This window comes from Rosa chinensis, chromosome 3 (genome assembly GCF_002994745.2).
Source record: "Rosa chinensis cultivar Old Blush chromosome 3, RchiOBHm-V2, whole genome shotgun sequence".
NCBI classification, from domain to species: Eukaryota; Viridiplantae; Streptophyta; class Magnoliopsida; order Rosales; family Rosaceae; genus Rosa; species Rosa chinensis.
The window spans coordinates 13,024,119-13,043,712 of NC_037090.1; the positions used below are offsets into that span (position 1 = coordinate 13,024,119).

A 19,594-nucleotide genomic window follows, 5' to 3' on the forward strand; every position below is an offset into this window, starting at 1 on the left:
AAAGACACCCAAAGTACGTATTTGGAAAGCAACCACAGTTTGCGGCTTGGGGTCTAATACTTGTCTGGTCTTTGTGATCCTTCTTAAATTAGCTTCATATATATGTGGCATTTGAGTCCAGCATAGAACTTTAGCTCAAGTATATTAGTGCAACGCCAACATATTTGTGGACTTGGTCAGTTGGTCTACCCTAACCCAAAACCCATATGAACTGAAACACCCGAAACTTCAAACCTTACTTTTCTCACCGTCAACTTTTTTTTTTTGGCCGGAATTCTCACCGGTGCAACACCCAACGCTTCCTGTTCAGTATTCTATCAACCAAAATCACAAAACCTCCAAGAGCAGAAGCTCAACAACAACCAGCGTGGGGCTTCGCAAATGCCCAGAAAAATCCAAAGCAAAGCCATTGTGGAATAGACATGGAAGATCTGGGGAATACCCAGAAATCTAAAAAATCGAAAACAAAACCAAACACAATGGTAGCGACGAAACCTGGAGAAAATTTATGCGGCGTAGAATCCCACATCGAAAATCAGGAGCAATATGATACGGTTTATATAGGGCGACGCATGCTGAACGTTATGCCGAGCACGGGTAACGCCGTGCTTGTGACCCAGCGGGGGGCAATAAAGGTGGCGGGAAGGAGGTGAAGATACGGGCCTATGGATGGGCCTGGGCTCTGACGCTAGAAATGGGCCTCTGGGGTCATGACGTTCTATAAGACACTAGTACAAGAGGTACTAGGTCAGTTTAGGGTGCATGGTACATACCCTGGACCTACACTTGTTGTCTCTCAATCCCACTCGGAATGCGATAGATGAGTCCCTGATCAAGATCATCAATCAACTTTCTGGGAGGCACGTGGCAAGCAGCTCCCCTTTCTTGTGATACGCGAGTCCTAGAGTGGGTTGGGCTTTGTGTTCGCTCCGGTCCGCCATTACGCTCAATCCCCGACCTCCAACTTTTGGACTTTGTATATATATATTTAATATGTAATTAACCCAATATTTTTTTATCAATCTTTCTGTTTAATTTTTATTTGCATTGACAGGAAAATATTTGGTGTCACTAGAATAGCTAACTCGATCAACTTGAAGATGTGGATGACTGGAATTCACATTACGGAACAATAAACGAGCGGATAATCGATTTATCATCTCATGAAATGCATGCTTCGATACAAATGATGAGATTGAGTTGTCCAAACCAAAATGTTGGGGTTCGATCGTGTTGAGAGGTGCTATAAGTTTTTGATAATTTTCTTATTTGATTTTCATAAAGTAGAAATTGGGATTTTCAAATGGGTTTTGAAGTACTTGACAAGCTCTTTTTAGACCATGATTGTTGAAAGCTATTGAAATACATTACCCACCCAAATTTTAATAGTATTTGGCCAATCAATTTGGTTTCCAAGAAAGATTAATTCAGTCTTACCTTTTTTGAAAGAATGGCTGGTGCAGCTGCCCTCAAGTCTTGATTAATGAAACTGTTGAATACAAGAGTCATTAAGCTTAAACCCCTGATTACAATAAACAACTAGAGTATGTCCAGAAATAATATCAGGAATCTCTACACAATACTTGTATTCTAACAAGCACCAACTAGTAAAGAGCACTCTACTGGTTACTCAATTTGCTTTGAAATAGCAGTGACATAATGAAAAAATAACTCGATTACAACGTAGCATAATTGCCAGCTTTAGCACAGTTTTCCTGCTATGATGCCACTAGATGATAAATCCGACGACACTTAGTTTCATCCTACCACTAGGCGGTAGTGACCATTTGACCAAGCAAATAACTCGTTGTCAACCTAGAGCAACTAAGGCACATTGAGTGCATTCACAGGCACAAAGCCCGACTAACCCTACAAGATACGGGCATGGACTTATTACTGGAGTTATATTAACATTGTTACTCAATTCAGTCTTACCTTTTGTTGACTTTAATGTGGTTTAATAATTGCTAATTTTTTAGGATTTTCTCTCCCGTGAATATGTAGTTTGAAATCCAATACTGAGTAATCGTTCTTTAATATAGGCACCAGCAAATTACAAGACTCGATCCGGGGGACTAGCTTCTTCTATGCTTGTAAACGCCCACGCATTTTTGCTAAAGATTGTACTTCAATAGTTAGATGTTAAGAAACCCGTATATTCGCTTTTGCAGCTTGGAATATCAAACCAAAACCATTGGCTCATGTTGACATTCATACGTGCAAATGGGATCAAAGTCAGAGGTGCAGTTTTGATCTACTTGAATTGTTAATGATTTCACATTATGAATTTTAAATAGAAATGGCATTCATGTCAAATTTCCTAGAAATTCAAAGGGAATAAACAACATGCTTTATATTGGAATATCTAATTTGAACAATACAAAAATACGCATTACCAATTTTGATAAGACCCGTAAGATCATGGAAACCTATGGCCATCCTTTTCTTATTAGTGTAATTTGTATTTGTAATTTCTTTATATTATCATAATGAGATATGCCAATCAGAATAGATTGGACCCGTAACCAATGGATAACAGAGAAATTTTTTGTTTTCACTTGACCACAAAATCTTTTGAAGAGAAGAATTATCATTTGTCACATAAATAACTAGCAAAAGTCATAGTACTAGCATACATCAAAATCATAACTCAAATATTACATACTGTCTCAACAAAGCTCACTTATAATGCAACGAGCGTAACATCAACATTACTCTTTTCCTACTAAATGAAGATTGTCCAAGTACTCATCTATCTACACACCCAACTGTGTGGTATGGATAGAGAAAATAACTCAGAAACAATTGTCTCAACCAAATAGGGTAATCCGAGCTATCTTACTATGCCTTATAATCTATTAAAACTAAACTTGAACTTGAACTTGAGATAACTGATGCGCTCAAAGCAAGCGCACAATTTAACCCTGAAAATATCGTTAGTAGTATAAGCAAATAGGGATCGTTCTATCCGGGGATTGAGGGTACACCTGTAATTGTGTAACAAATAAAGAAAAGTATTATTTATAGAAATAAAATAAAGAATATAAATATATACAATTGTATAAACAAATAAAGAATTAAAATAATAAAGTATTATTTACAAAAATAAAATAAAGAATAAATATATACAAGTGAACAAAAATAAGGGGGGATTTTGTTTTTGGATTTTCGAAAATAAAACTAAGTTAACAAAATAATTAAAAAGCAAAAACATAAAAATAAAATAGAGTGAGAGAACAAAGATCAAAAACCGAAACATATGATTAAAATTGATTCAAACCCTAATATTGTTCATCTAAGTCATGAGAGAGGAGTTGATCATGTGAAACATTCGAAAGCAAATGATTTCCCATATTTTACTTTTCAATGCTAATTAACCTAAGCGAAAGCACCTAGATTAATCCTATCAAACATGCAATCAAGCCCTAGAAAGCTAGTCAATCATGACATGTTTAATGCATTAGACATAGAGAAAGGCTATCAACTCAAGTGTACAACTTAGTTATGGAAAAGTCCACCTAATTGCAATCCTCTTCAATTAAATTCGATTCTTGTCCAGAACCTTTACTACTTTTGATTCAAGTTACACAAAACGAAAAGTCGATTTCATGTTCTTAAACCTAGCACCAATTACATGCAAATCCTATAAGTGTCGACCCAAATAAGATAAACATATAAAAGTTTTCTGTAAAGCAAATTTAATCGAACAAACTCACATAAGCAACTTAGAATCACAATTATATGAATCTGAAAATTCTCAATTAATCATAAAATTCCAGAAATTAATATTCATTCAAACACATATGTCAACTAGAACAAAACCAACGAAATCAAAGCAAAGGTTACAAAGGAGAATCGGATTACACCGTGAGATGGAGATGAGATGAACGAATTGAGGATGTGGTCTCTTGAATCTCGAAAGCAAGCTTCAAGGATGGTGATGGAGGATGATGCTCACGGCAATTCTTCTTCTCCCTTGGCCTTGCTTGAAATGTTGAATGCACTAGAGGATGGAGAGAAAATGGAAAGGAAATGGAGAGATAAAGAAGATGAGATGGATGAAGGAATTGGTTTTGAGAGTGAGAGGAGAAGTGTATTTATAGCCCAAAAAATGATGAATGGAGGGTGGAGATGAACATAAATGAAGGGCTAGATATGTTAGACAAATTTGTAAAAAATATCTTCCCACATGTTTATCACTTGTTCAACTTGAATTGATTTTCCTCCTCAAGTTTTTCCACTTGGTTGCAACTTTGATTTTCCTCCTCAAGATTTTCCACTTCCTTGCAACTTTGATTTTCCTCCTCAAGATTTTCCACTTGGTTGCAACTTTGATTTTCCTCCTCAAGATTTTCCACTTCCTTGCAACTTTGATTTTCCTCCTCAAGATTTTCCACTTGGTTGCAACTTTGATTTTCCTCCTCAAGATTTTCCACTTGGTTGCAACTTTGATTTTCCTCCTCAAGATTTTCCACTTGCTTGGAGGTCCTAAAAAAATAGAAACTAATAAGAAAAATAGAAACTTTCCTAAAATGAAAAATGGCAACTTACTAAAAATGATAAATAGAAACTACAAAAATATAAACTTTCTACAAATAGGAACTTTCCCAATCAAAGAATGGAAACTTTCCTAAACAGGATTTTAATAAGGAAATAACGAAAGAAATGTAGGGAAATGCAGTTAAAACGTCGCATTAAAATGCTCCTATCAAATTCCCCCACACTTAGCTTTTGCTAGTCCCTTAGCAAAATCACACTAAGACACACACTAACACTCAAAGAAAATTAAAGACTCTACAAAAACAATGACTCTATTGCCCTTCAACTTTTTGTCTCAGAAATCTCCTACTTTCACAACATCAAGATTAGCACTCAACCAAGAATCAATATGTAGATATTCAAGAGTTAATTAAAACATATAATCCACACATACACAAGTAGGACTTGGTTGTGACAATGGTGATGGTTTCTATTAAGCATGCTTCGAACAAGTATGATTCATATCCTCACAAGGTATATCCACTCTTTCTTCTCTCAGAATTCAAGACAATGCTTAAAAGCTTATAATCACTCAATTATATGTGAGAAAAAATATTTTGAGGCAATCAAATAGCTCACATATATAAGAAACGAAAAGCACTTTGTGAATATAATTTTTTTTTTTTTTTTTTTGAAAAGATCTCATGAAGGATATCAACTACTTGCACGGATGGACCCAAGCCATAGGTTCAACTCTTGTAACTCATCTCCACAAATCAAAGGCTGTCCCATCTTAAGGATCAAGAAGGTCTTATCAAGGGTTGTAGTGGGGCTAAGGCTCAAGGTTTCAAGAATTGAAAGGTAAGGATTTATCAAAGTGTCCTAAAAACCTAGCAGAGCATATGTAGATGTAGAGACCTCAAGAAATCCACCAAGGCATTGCAAAAACGTCACTTTCCCTAGAGGTTACATAAAAGGGCCTAATGTCTTCATGTTGGGCCAAATCTTCATTGTAAACTTCCCTAGAACTATAGTGGAATGGACAAATGCCAAATTTTTCTGTAGTGGGCCTTCAGTTCAAAGTAAACTCCAAAATCACTAAGTATGGGAGACTAAAATCCATAAACATTTTTCTTTCTTTTCTTTTCTAGCCGTACACAATTTTTTTTCTTTTCTTTTCATTTTTCACGGCTTTCACAAATTTTTTTTTTTCATGGACAAGTCTACCCCCACACTTGAACTTTCACCTCTTCTCAATCTTCGTTCTCAATGCCAAATCCTCAAGTAAAGTCCCAAAATATAGCTCCACTAAGTTTTTAGAACAAAGGGTAGGAGTGTAGCTATACTAAGGTTCAGGGTTAAGGATTTAAGGGTGATGAAAGAAAAGGCTTAATGTAAGCTCAAAGGGGTTTATCTAAGGGAGTCCCATGACGGGCACAAATAGGGACACATGCTTATTTGACAATGGTGATAATTCCTAGGTTGCCTCTATCCCTTCCAGAATCAGGGCCATGTATTGACAAACGTCTCAACAAGCACAAGAGCGAATTCTAGCATTCTCTAGTCCATCAAACTTAATCTATGGCAAGCAATCAATCAAATGAAAGAGTAATGAGATCATCAAAACATCGCCAAAAAATTAAGAATATATTTTTCAATTATCACTCCAAGAAAAAGGGACATGGCTCAAATATCTCACATGGGCTTTTATGAATCAAAACTCATCCTAACATGCTCATATTCTGTACCAAGGTTACGAAATCCATATCCACTACACATGCATGCATTTTTCATATATCTCAATTAACCAAAGAATACCATTTTAAAAATCATCTCAATTTTGTGATCATCTTTTAATCATGATTTCAGAGATATAGAATCATCTTAGACAGTTGAAAGGGCATTCTAAGACTCAAAAACAAAAACAAAAGTAACAAATTTTTTTTTTTTTTAAATAATTTAAATTCAACACTTAGGTACGGGAACAGGGAGTCTCGATGTGCAATGGGACTGAAACAGCTACCCTTTTTCAAGACTATGTTTAATCCAATATACCTTAGTGTATCACAACATCAATTAAAAACACAAAAAACACAATCCAACATCAACTATTTTTTTTTTTTTATATACTAACTACTAAAAACACAATAAAGCAATAACCCTTCCCCCATACTTAATTCATGCATTGTCCTCAATGTATAAACAAATATAAATCATGCAAAGCATAAATCAAGCATAGAAGAGAAAATTAACACAAAGAAACCTAAAACAACCTAAAATTCATGAAAATAAAATAGAAGGAAGAGTTCAAGAAAGCAAATCTGCGTTTGATGGCTCCTCCACAGCTACAGTTGAAATTGGTTGCCTCCCATGCAGCGCTTAATGTTTAAAGTCTTTCAGCCTAGACTTGTACCTCCATTTACTCCTTTGGAGGAGCGGTATGCGGGCGAGTGGCAGCCCTCTTGCTGGTTTCAGCCTTTGGAGGCGGGTCCTCATGTTGTGATGCAGTAGCGTCCTTGCGAGGAAACCCAGGAGGATAACTCTGCAAGTTATTGACTTCCTGAGCAAGCTTGTTTATTGCAGTGTGACAGCGGATCAAAGAGCAGTTCATCTCAGAGATGTAATCGATCATGCAATTGACTCTCCAATCTGTCACCATAATACCATCGCGGAGAGAGGAACGCAAATCATCAATCGAATCCGACAAGCTTTCCAGGGTGGCCATAGGCCGAGGAGCACGAGCAGCTGGTGAGGAAGAAGACTCTCCGGGATGCAGTCTGGGAGAGCGACGAGGCAGATGAGGGGGACTGCGGGTACGCTCACGGATAGGACGATGGTCCCATGGACGAGTAAGTCCAGCTCTAGTGGCCGCTTGACGACCTTCTTCTTCCAAAGAGAGAACATGGCGTTGATTGACGCCCCTGCGAGGGGTAACCTTGGTTCGAGCCATGAGGAAGTAGAAGGAATTTGAAACTGCACACTTAGACAAACCTTAGTAAAATCTGGAGGAGACAAAAATTGATGTATATGTAAAGCACAAAATAGGGTAGAAATCTCAACAGGCACACGGTTTTAACAAAGCTTCTCCGGGAAGGAGAAGAGTTATGACAGTTCACGGCCCAAGAAACTCCCCCACGTGTAAATATTCCTTTCTTTTCCTGGATTTATGGCATGCTTTCGGCTATAGCTCCTCGAGATTCGTTTGATTCTCCCAAGCGTCCTTCCTTTCCTTGATTCACGGAAATTAAACCTGCTTTCGGCTGTAGCTTGTCTGTCACAGCTCATCGAGATTCGTTTGGTTCCCCCACGTGTCTTCCACGCGGCAACAGCTTTTTCGTGTTTGCGGGTGACTTTAATCCAACGCGTAGATTTAATCTCAGAGGTCGTCCATCCAACGGTGGAGATCTGCTCACTCGTTCTATAATTAGGTGCATTCTGAGGGAGCGACTATTCACTCCAAAAGAAAATTCTTCCGAGTTCCATCCTTTCTCTCTCAACCCTTCAGCCTTTCTTTCGAAACTCCAATCCTTTCTTCATCAACATGGAACCACGAACTCTGCAACTAATGGAGTTACAAACCCAGCAACAAATGGAATTACAAGCCCAGCAACCAACCGAGGAGGGAGGAAGCATCCAAGCAGCCGGGAGTAGTAACCGGTGGGCTCCCACACCGCCTCAACTAAGAATCCTCAAGGGCCTTTACTATGATAAGGGTTTTAAGTACCCAACTCCAGAGCAGATTCAAGAGATCTGCCTTCATCTGAAACAGTATGGGCAGATCGAGGACAAGAACGTCTTCTTTTGGTTCCAGAACCTCAAGGCTCGTGAGAGGCAGAAGTTGAAGGAATTTCGGAACGTTCCGGTTGGTGGATCTCTCGATCTCAATTTTGGATCCACTAGTTCTACTGATGATGGTAGATCCATTGATCTAAACTTTGGGTCACGTGTCGGCTATGGTGTTGATGGATCGATCATGGAACAACGAGGAGAATATCACCAGGAGATTGAAACCCTTCCACTGTTCCCCATGCATGGTGAGGACATCTTTGGCAACATGAAGACTACTTCCGAGGGAGGTAGCGGCTATGGCGGTGACTCTCACATTTCCCTTGAGCTCAGTCTCAACTCCTACAGAGATGCAGACATGGCTTAGCATTATTATTATTATTATTATTATATATATTTTTTTTTAATTTTTTTTTTTTTTTTTTTTTGTAAATAAGACTGAATGAATGCAGTTTTTTTTATATTTTTTTTTTTATAGAAAGGACTCAAAAATAAAAGACAAATATAAATATATATTGGACTCAAAATGAAAGACAAAAATATAAATCTCTTCCCCCACACTTAAATATTGCATTATCTTCAATGTAATCAATTAAAAGCATGCAATGAAATAAGTAAGCATAGATAGAAGACATTTACGAAAACAAATCCTAAAATAAAAACAATAGAGAAAAATTGAAAAATAAAAAGAAATAGGGAAAGAGAAAGCAAATCTGATTTGCATGGGTTGCCTCCCAAGTAGCGCTTGTATTTTACGTCTTGCAGCCAGACGGTACCTACATTAAATAAAGTTAGTAACTATAATTAACAAAGAAATACAAAATAAAAACAAGTATAACTATTAATTACAAACTACAAGTATAATTAACAAGTATATTGTACATAAGACACAAGTTAAGTACTCAAGTGAGTATAAAACGTGAAAAGTATTTTTACAAGTTTAAAGTGTGAAACAACAAAATAATTTACACGTATAGAGTATTCACAAGTATTTCTTTTATTATAAACATTATTGATATCGAATCAAATTCCAAGCGGTAAATCAAGTGGACGTGCGGCCCAAGTATAGTCGCCTAGACACAAACTCCCTTTCAAATCTTTTGGGCAACCTTACTGAAATGGCCAGGTGGGGGAGGGCGAACATGAGAGGAAAAATCCATTTTGGCATGAGCTACTCCCACATTGTGGTTTATGCCCATTTGCAAGCACTTCTGGATTCAAAAACCCGTCATGAACGTTGTCCCCTTCCTAGACACCATTTCACATAGGCTTTCTTACTAAGATGAGAAAGGTCATAAGTGTGAAGACAGTTCAACAAGTGTTAATAAAGGCCGCCCTCAACCTTAAGGGACTTGAGCTAGGTACCAATAAGGGGTTTAGGCCAATATTAATAAAAGAGACTTCACCTATTCCTCTCAATTTACAACCTACAATTAAAATTCGTGTTCAATAGTATAAATAATATTTAAACTAAGTTTTAAACAATTTATATACAACAAATATATACAATAAATGACACAATTTAGCAAGTGATTTTTCAATCCCCGGCAACGGCGCCAAAAATTGATGTCGCTAAAAGCAAGCGCACAATTTAACCCTGAAAATATCGTTAGTAGTATAAGCAAATAGGGATCGTTCTATCCGGGGATTGAGGGTACACCTGTAATTGTGTAACAAATAAAGAAAAGTATTATTTATAGAAATAAAATAAAGAATATAAATATATACAATTGTATAAACAAATAAAGAATTAAAATAATAAAGTATTATTTACAAAAATAAAATAAAGAATAAATATATACAAGTGAACAAAAATAAGGGGGGATTTTGTTTTTGGATTTTCGAAAATAAAACTAAGTTAACAAAATAATTAAAAAGCAAAAACATAAAAATAAAATAGAGTGAGAGAACAAAGATCAAAAACCGAAACATATGATTAAAATTGATTCAAACCCTAATATTGTTCATCTAAGTCATGAGAGAGGAGTTGATCATGTGAAACATTCGAAAGCAAATGATTTCCCATATTTTACTTTTCAATGCTAATTAACCTAAGCGAAAGCACCTAGATTAATCCTATCAAACATGCAATCAAGCCCTAGAAAGCTAGTCAATCATGACATGTTTAATGCATTAGACATAGAGAAAGGCTATCAACTCAAGTGTACAACTTAGTTATGGAAAAGTCCACCTAATTGCAATCCTCTTCAATTAAATTCGATTCTTGTCCAGAACCTTTACTACTTTTGATTCAAGTTACACAAAACGAAAAGTCGATTTCATGTTCTTAAATCTAGCACCAATTACATGCAAATCCTATAAGTGTCGACCCAAATAAGATAAACATATAAAAGTTTTCTGTAAAGCAAATTTAATCGAACAAACTCACATAAGCAACTTAGAATCACAATTATATGAATCTGAAAATTCTCAATTAATCATAAAATTCCAGAAATTAATATTCATTCAAACACATATGTCAACTAGAACAAAACCAACGAAATCAAAGCAAAGGTTACAAAGGAGAATCGGATTACACCGTGAGATGGAGATGAGATGAACGAATTGAGGATGTGGTCTCTTGAATCTCGAAAGCAAGCTTCAAGGATGGTGATGGAGGATGATGCTCACGGCAATTCTTCTTCTCCCTTGGCCTTGCTTGAAATGTTGAATGCACTAGAGGATGGAGAGAAAATGGAAAGGAAATGGAGAGATAAAGAAGATGAGATGGATGAAGGAATTGGTTTTGAGAGTGAGAGGAGAAGTGTATTTATAGCCCAAAAAATGATGAATGGAGGGTGGAGATGAACATAAATGAAGGGCTAGATATGTTAGACAAATTTGTAAAAAATATCTTCCCACATGTTTATCACTTGTTCAACTTGAATTGATTTTCCTCCTCAAGTTTTTCCACTTGGTTGCAACTTTGATTTTCCTCCTCAAGATTTTCCACTTCCTTGCAACTTTGATTTTCCTCCTCAAGATTTTCCACTTGGTTGCAACTTTGATTTTCCTCCTCAAGATTTTCCACTTCCTTGCAACTTTGATTTTCCTCCTCAAGATTTTCCACTTGGTTGCAACTTTGATTTTCCTCCTCAAGATTTTCCACTTGGTTGCAACTTTGATTTTCCTCCTCAAGATTTTCCACTTGCTTGGAGGTCCTAAAAAAATAGAAACTAATAAGAAAAATAGAAACTTTCCTAAAATGAAAAATGGCAACTTACTAAAAATGATAAATAGAAACTACAAAAATATAAACTTTCTACAAATAGGAACTTTCCCAATCAAAGAATGGAAACTTTCCTAAACAGGATTTTAATAAGGAAATAACGAAAGAAATGTAGGGAAATGCAGTTAAAACGTCGCATTAAAATGCTCCTATCAATAACGCGAGTTATCTACCTGATTTTTCATCGAAATAATTAGAGAATTCTTATATGTTGCATGTAATAATTAGGCCAGCATTGGTGTGTTAATCAACAAAATTTCATTAGGACCTAGAATTTTTGTTGAAACGAAACATTTCTCTTACCACTTGATTGATTAACCTTTTAATTTTTTTTTTTTATGGGTAGAATTTTCATTGAACAAATTAGAACAGTGCATACAGTCCTACACTAAAATAAGTAAGTACATACAGTCATACACCAAAATAAGTAAATCTAGGCTTACACTGGTACACAACTATTCCATAAGAAATAAACGCTTAAGTGCTTATTACATAACAAAAAGTGCCTAGCCTATAAAGGAAGAAATATATTTTGCTAGCCACCCACGAGCATGCAATTGTGGTACGTGAACATCCAGCACTTCTATGAAGACTCATAGAAGCACCACCTACCAATATAGGCTAACCAACCTACATATCATCTAGCATGTTGAGAATATATACATCCCACATGAGGGAAAATGAGACTTTGCCTATGAGTTTATAATGGTTTGGGTCACTCCATCCATTGTCAATTGATTTTGGATGTGAACCCCAGATTACTTTATTATGGTATCAGAGCGGGTTATCTCACGTGTGCATGCCTCGCGGCCACACAGGCTCCACGTCACCCAAAGTTGTCTATGTGTATGGCTTGAAAATTCGTTACACGTGCGGGGGCGTGTTGAGAATATATATATATATCTCACATGGAGAAAATGAGACATTGCCTATGAATTTATAAGGGGCTCCACGTCACCCAAAGTTGTTTACGTGTATGGCTTGAAAATTTGCCACACGTGCGGGAGTGTGTTGAGAATATATACATCCTACATGGGAAAATGAGACCTTGCCTATGAGTGTATAAAGGTTTGAGTCACTCTATCCATTGTCAATTGGTTTTGGATGTGAACTCTAAATTACTTTATCAGTTGGAACCTCATTTTCCTAAAGGTAAAAGGGCAAGCCATTCTCACCCAAATCAGCCTTTTTTAGCAACCTTGCGTATTTTTTGGGAAGACTTAACCTTTCCAGGAGTAGACTCCGAACCATCAGCAATCTTCTTTGGATGGGCCTTGTTCTTGCTACGCCTAGGGCATCCCCTCTTATTCTTAGCCTGCAACACATGAACCATTGCAAGCCTTATACTCTCAGCATCTACCATTAACAGAGCTTTGTGAACGACGAAAACCAGAACCTTGTGACGACCTCAAATCAATGGACTCATTCCCATTAGCCAAAGTAAGGAAAGAAGTAAGCTGGACAACCATCTCATTAATGGAAGCCATCAGAAAATGAAAGAGATGAACCAACTAGGGTTTAGGGGTCTAGAGTTCGCTGCAGAGAGAAAGTTGTAGCGACTAGGATTTTGATACTGCTTTCAAATTGAACTTGTTCATGTTTTTCAGTTGACCATAAAAGAAAACGAATAATAGATTTATCATATATAATAATAACTAGCAAAAGTCATAGTATTAACATACATCAAAATATATACTCAACGCTAAGTAACACAATTTTCAAATTCACCCCCTTTCACAAGTAAAAATATTACGAGCATAACATCAGCATTACACTTTGCCTACTAAAGAAAGATTGTATCTTCCAAGTATTAATCTATCTACACACAATTATATACAGAGGAAAGAACTCGGAATCAGTTGTCTCAACTAATTAAATATGATAACTTGAGTTATCTTATTTTGTCTTAAGTCTAAAGTTAAGTTTGAGATAACGTGAGTTATCTTTTATTTTATATTTTTATTGAGCATAGTTATCCATATAATTTCTTATCAAAATAATTGGAGGATATCTTATCAAGCTAGTTGTGTATGTAATAGTTAGGCGAGCTTTGCGGTGTTAATCAACAAAAATTTCATTAGGACCTAGAATTTCCGTTGAAGGGAAACCTTTTTCAACGAAGTATGTCAACCACTTGAGTGATTAGTTACCTCGGCAAGAACTTCACTAGCCAAACTGCAACTTTGGATTGTTGACTTTTTTATCATATCCAAATCTTTTACTATTAAACCCCACACGCTTTTTACTGAAAGATACTACCCCGTACCCTCCAACCGTCTTATAAAGTCAACTCCCATTTTAAACTAATAAAACAAAAAAACCCCAAAGGCATTATTCCCAATTTTAAAAAAGTAGTAAGCAAACAAAGCGCCCCCCCCGGAAAGTCAACTCCCTCCCTCCATTAAACAAACCCCCTTCATTCTTGACTCTCAGACTTTCCCCTTCATTCCCTCTGTCCGGTTCTCCTTCCAAACCCACCCATGAGGAACACGAATCCTATTCCTCATTCCAACTCTCCCTAAAAAACCAAACCCACTTCTTCTATTCCTTTATTCCCTTTTTCATTTCTTCCAATGGGCAACGCCATCGCAAAGGTCTCTCACTGCTGCTCTGTCGCCGGCGATGTCTCCAGGCGCCACGACGTCGACGTCGTCTCCCCCGACGAGGGTCTCGGCCACTCCTTCTACTACATTCGCCGCCCAGAAATAATCTCCCCCACGACCTCGTTTGAGGCTTCCTCTGAGGAGTTCCCCAACCCGGCTACCACCACGTTCCGGTCAATCTCCGGCGCCTCCGTCAGCGCCAACACGTTCACGCCGCCGTCTACTACACTATATGATCTCTACCCCGACAGCTCCGGTGGTCTCGATCGTGCTGCTAGGTTTGAGAGCTCTACTTCGTTCGCTTCGATTCCTCTGCAGCCGGTTCCTCGGAACCCGGGACTTCCGGGGTCCGGTCCTGCTGAAAGAGGCTTCTTGTCCGGTCCGATCGAGCGGGGGTTCATGTCCGGTCCGATTGACCGGTTGGTGTGTTCGGGTCCGATTGAGAAGCAGTCCGAGAAGATGGAGAGAAGCCTCTCTTTTGGGCTTGAGAAAAAGCCCAAGAGAAGGAATTTGATGAGGATGATAAGAAGAGCGATTTCGAAGAGTATGAATCGGCGGCACAAGTCGGCTGTGACGCCGAAAGAAACGGAGTCGGAGAAAATCGGCGAGGAGTTGAATCCGAGTAGTACTAACTTGAGCAGCCATGCGAGTTTGAGTGGAAATGAGAATGGGATTGGGGATTTCTCAATGGAAAGTCAGAATCTTCAGTGGGCTCAAGGGAAGGCGGGTGAGGATCGAGTTCATGTTGTGGTTTCTGATGAGCATGGTTGGGTGTTCGTGGGGATTTATGATGGGTTTAATGGCCCTGATGCTCCTGATTATTTGTTGTCTAATCTTTACTCTGCTGTGCATGAGGAGCTCAAGGGATTGCTGTGGAGTGACATGTTGGAAATCGAATCCATGGATTTGAAATCATCGGAGTCGAATGTGGTTTCGTGTTCTTTTAGTGAGGTTGGCTGCATTGATGGAGTTGATAAGGAGAATTGTACAGTGGAGAATGTGTTGTCAAATAGAAAACAGAGCAGGCATTTGAGGAATGAAAGTAATGAGATGGATAATAAGTGGGAGGAGAGTCAGAGGAGATGGAAGTGTGAATGGGATAGAGAAAGGCCAGAGCTTGATAGGTTAACTAAGGAGAACTTGAAGCTTAAGGTGTCAAATGGTGTGGCAGCTGCGAACCCCTCGGATGTTCTCAAGGCTCTTTCGGAGGCATTAAGAAAAACTGAAGAGGCCTATTTGGATGTTGCGGATAAGATGGTTACGGAAAATCCTGAGCTGGCTCTGATGGGGTCTTGTGTGCTGGTGATGTTGATGAAGGGAGATGATGTTTATCTGATGAATGTTGGGGATAGTCGTGCGGTTTTAGCTCAGAAAGCCGATCCCAAGATCAAGCGAAACTTGGAACGGATTAATGAGGAAGCTTTATGCGAACGTCGATCATCTAGTGCTGATGAGCTTTACAGTTTAAACAATTTGACTTCGGTTCAGCTGACAATGGATCACAGCACAAGTGTGAAAGAGGTATTTTGACATTGTCGTTATGTTCTCTGTTTTGATGGTTAAATTTTTGAGAAATAGACTAACGGAAGTCACTTTGATTTGATTAACAGGAAGTTCGAAGAATAAGGAATGAACATCCAGATGATGCTACTGCAGTGATGAATAAGAGAGTGAAGGGTTATTTGAAGGTCACTCGGGCATTTGGTGCCGGCTTTCTAAAACAGGTACTTTTAGTTTAAACTTGTGTTGGACAATGAGGAACCTTAAGATTTGCTTCAAGTACAAAGTAAACATGAATGCCAACTACTCCCATATATATGCCTTATGAATAACAATTGATCCTCTTCACAAGGCTTTACTGCTTTAGTACTGTATCATTGAATTCAGAATGAAATTGAGCCATCGATGAACTAAGATCAGATAAAAAGTTCATTATTTTTGTGAATAATGGGATAACATGAAGTGTCATCTCATGTTAGAAAAATAAAGCCTTGCACAAGAGATTCTTTGGTTCGAGTCTCGCTCATCCCTGGGCTTGTGGGAGTGAGGTTCTGGGTTGCATGGTCTAATTTCTTCATATTTAAAAGTGTGAGTGGCCATTTTCAACTTAACATCCAACCTTTTCTTTTGCAGCCAAAATGGAATGATGCACTGCTAGAGATGTTTAGACTCAATTATGTTGGGACTGCCCCCTACATTACATGTATACCATCACTGTATCACCACAAACTCAGACCAAGAGACAGACTCTTAATATTGTCCTCTGATGGACTCTATCAGTACTTCACCAATGAAGAAGCCGTCTCCGAAGTAGAGTTGTTCATCTCTTCCTTTCCTGATGGTGACCCTGCACAACATCTGATTGAAGAAGTGTTGTTTAGAGCAGCAAAGAAAGCTGGTAAGTGCTATATATAACCAAGAACTGAAAGATGAATGCAGTAACTATTCTCATGGGACATTTAACTCATGTGCATGTTGGGGTTTGCAGGACTGGCCTTCCATGAACTGCTTGACATCCCACAAGGCGAACGTCGTCGGTACCATGATGACATTTCCATTCTTATTATTTCACTTGAGGGAAGAATATGGCGTTCATCGCTTTGAATAATACATACTGCAAATACAAATTACAGCCACGAGAAGGGTTGGATGGCCGGTTTTGAGTTTTGACATTCATTGCTTCATTTGTACCTTTTATCCCCCATTATCTTTGTAACATACCCATTACGCTGCAAATAGCTGCCGATTGATTAGCATGTAAAGGTTTGGAGAACAGAAAGCCAGAAAGGCGTTAAACAAAGTGTCCTGGTTTGGTCCGAAAATGTAATACAAAATGAGTAACCCTTGTACGAGTGACAAACCGATAACCAATGTCCAACCCGAAACTGGTTCAGTGGCAGTGTAATGAGCATCATGCAAACCGTGACTTTAAATGTCTCAAAGTCCAGACTACGATTTCTCCAACTCTTCTTTTCTCTCTACCATGACAAGGGAAAGAAACCGGAGTGGTTAAACAAATAATAGGATGGAGTTTTCATGGAAATCCAAACCTCAGAATCTGAGCTCACTCTCACTTTATGATGTAAAGGAGCATCATACACAGTCATACTAGAAGAAAATGAATCGTAATGTTAGGAAATGGAGCAGTTGATGTATAAATTGTTCAGTTCAACCTAATTAGGTTTCAATTTGGAGTCACCCTCACCTCTGCTTTTCTACCAAATCTAGAAAATTATAGCTGTCTGCTCAATTCTTTCCCTAGAAATGATGAACTTTCAACTCCTATATGCATATCATAATCAACACCTTTTGTCAGTCAGTCCAAGGCCGTTGAAGAGCACAGTAGGACAATGGGTAAGGTATCAGCTGAATTTGACTGCCTTCCATATATGATATATGTCCACCCTTCATTTTTGTTTTGGAAAGATGGACTTGTCATTAAAGGGACAAGCCCAAAGAGGCCCAGAAGACTCATGCCCAAAATATGCAGAAGAATGAAAGTTATACCTCCCACCCAATTCAGACTGAAAAAAAACCAAGAAGGATAATTAAAAGTAAAAGACTTTAAACTTTTTTTTATAATAAAATATTTATGAAAGGCTTGGATAAGCAAGAGAATCAAGCAAAAACCTTCCAAAAGAACATGAAAACTAACAAAAATTAAATTTAGGAAGACTTAAGCGGTAATTATTATAATGCGTATAAATTAGAAGACGAGTCGATACCCACCAAATCAATGTGCATAACAAAATTTGCCGTTGCATGCATTGAGAACTTGATTACCTTCCCGAAGTAAACAAGTTTAACTATTATAAAAGAGATTTAGGACAATTTGTGAGGATATTGAAAATAAAGTTGTTAACTTGGTATGGTATAGAGGAAGAGGACTTGCTTGTATGCTTTTAACCATTACATAATTAATTAATTTTTTTTTTTGAGAAGAAGAAAAATTTCATTAATCAATGAAAAAAATGACAACGCATTAGAATGACTAACTGTGACAATAATACCACGACACACATTTCTACCAAGAAAACAATAGTTATGGGCCCGTTACTATGAATGACATCCATGAGTCAAATAGACCCAACCCCTAGCCAACCTTTACGACCATACCCATAGGCTACAATGAAAAGTAACCAATCCCGAGAGTTACGATACTACCTAGCCACAAACATCAAGACAAACCACTTTATCCTCTTCGACACCGTGTCCCAAAACAGTCAGACCAAGTGCAATGGTGATTCACTACCACGTTGATAACTAGAGAGCACCGATAATAGAACGAATAGTCCCCAGAAATAACTCCATAGCAATGGCACACTAGCAATACCAAAACTCCCAAACCCTATCTCAATTGAGTATGGACTTATTTGACCTAAATGAATACCAAAAATAAAACTTTAAGAAAAAAATAAAGTGAAACTGCCATGACTTTGCTTTCCACTCCAATGATGCCGCCTTCAATAGCTCGGCGATCCCCGTAGTGATATGGGGTTTGAGTTTGATAATGGTAGTGATCATAGCCCCATGTCACAAGCCATAAGAATCATGGCACACAATCCACTGCCCACCACAATGCAGCCATGTAATTATTAATTCATCACCGACAACCATCTACTTATAGCTTTGATTCATCCAACCAACCCCTGAATCCATACATAGCCACCATGAAACCCAACAGTCTCTAGGAAACATAAAGCACAGCGGCCTCCATAAACCCCACCATTCCAGTATGTAGTACCCTGGAAATTCTTTATTATTTTCTGAGGATTTTCCAGAATCTAATTAGTGGTTATTGGAAGGTTTCGTGCCTCGTGGATGGAGCGGAAGTGTCTCGGGCGAATAATTATTCAAGAAGCGTCAATTTAGGGGGGGGGGGGTTGCAAAGGTTGACTTTTTATTCGTTGGGTTTCTCAAAACTTCACTAATAAAGTCGTAGAGCACATCGTTACGAGTTCGTGGACATATGGAACGCAGAAATCAGAGTTCGTATGAAGAAGTTATGGCCATTGGAAAAAGTTTCCATTTTGGTTAAATAGGAAAATTTCTGGAAAAATATCAGAGTTTCCATTTTCGAAAAGTTTCTCTCTCCTCTCTCCCCGAGCCTGCGAGCAGCTCTCACCTTCGCTGGTCGATTTCTTCGTCGTCCGGCCACCATAGGACACGATTCCAAGTGGGCTTTGTTCGCCTCATCCTCCTCCAGAGGTTTGTGGAAGCCATCGAGGGTGGGTCGAGCTGTGGTGGGCGCTGCAAGGCCGAGCAGAAGCCGCGGCGGAGCTGAAATCACCTTGATTGGAGTCGGCGATTCCAGCCACCTTTTCCAGTGATTCTTGAGGGCTTTTGGAGCCCAAAGGACGTAGAATCTTTCTCTTAAGGTGGCTTGCAACGATTCAACTTGTGGAGATCGAATTTTAGAATTTGGGATTCTATGTTTCATCGGAATTCAAAGATTTCGAGGTACTTGATAGGCTTTTATTGAGGGGATTGAGGCGAT

General features: G+C 38.2%; 1 protein-coding gene across 1 annotated transcript; it reads left to right on the plus strand.

The window, feature by feature from the left end:
• The first annotated feature begins 13,878 nt into the window (after positions 1 to 13,878).
• On the plus strand, positions 13,879 to 16,949 carry LOC112195352 (probable protein phosphatase 2C 23). The gene is made up of 4 exons (XM_024335764.2): positions 13,879 to 15,618; positions 15,708 to 15,821; positions 16,231 to 16,495; positions 16,586 to 16,949. Exons 1-4 carry the CDS (start codon positions 14,068 to 14,070, stop codon positions 16,699 to 16,701), a joined length of 2,046 nt encoding a protein of 681 aa, XP_024191532.1. The 5' UTR covers positions 13,879 to 14,067; the 3' UTR covers positions 16,702 to 16,949.
• The last annotated feature ends 2,645 nt before the right edge of the window (positions 16,950 to 19,594 follow it).

Excerpts from the sequence above, each read along its gene's own strand:
- LOC112195352 (XM_024335764.2), top strand. The coding sequence starts at position 14,068 with ATGGGCAACGCCATCGCAAAGGTCTCTCACTGCTGCTCTGTCGCCGGC. Across the intron at positions 15,822-16,230 it reads GTGCCGGCTTTCTAAAACAG|CCAAAATGGAATGATGCACT; the intron begins GTACTTTTAGTT and ends TTTCTTTTGCAG. Across the intron at positions 16,496-16,585 it reads TAGAGCAGCAAAGAAAGCTG|GACTGGCCTTCCATGAACTG; the intron begins GTAAGTGCTATA and ends TGGGGTTTGCAG.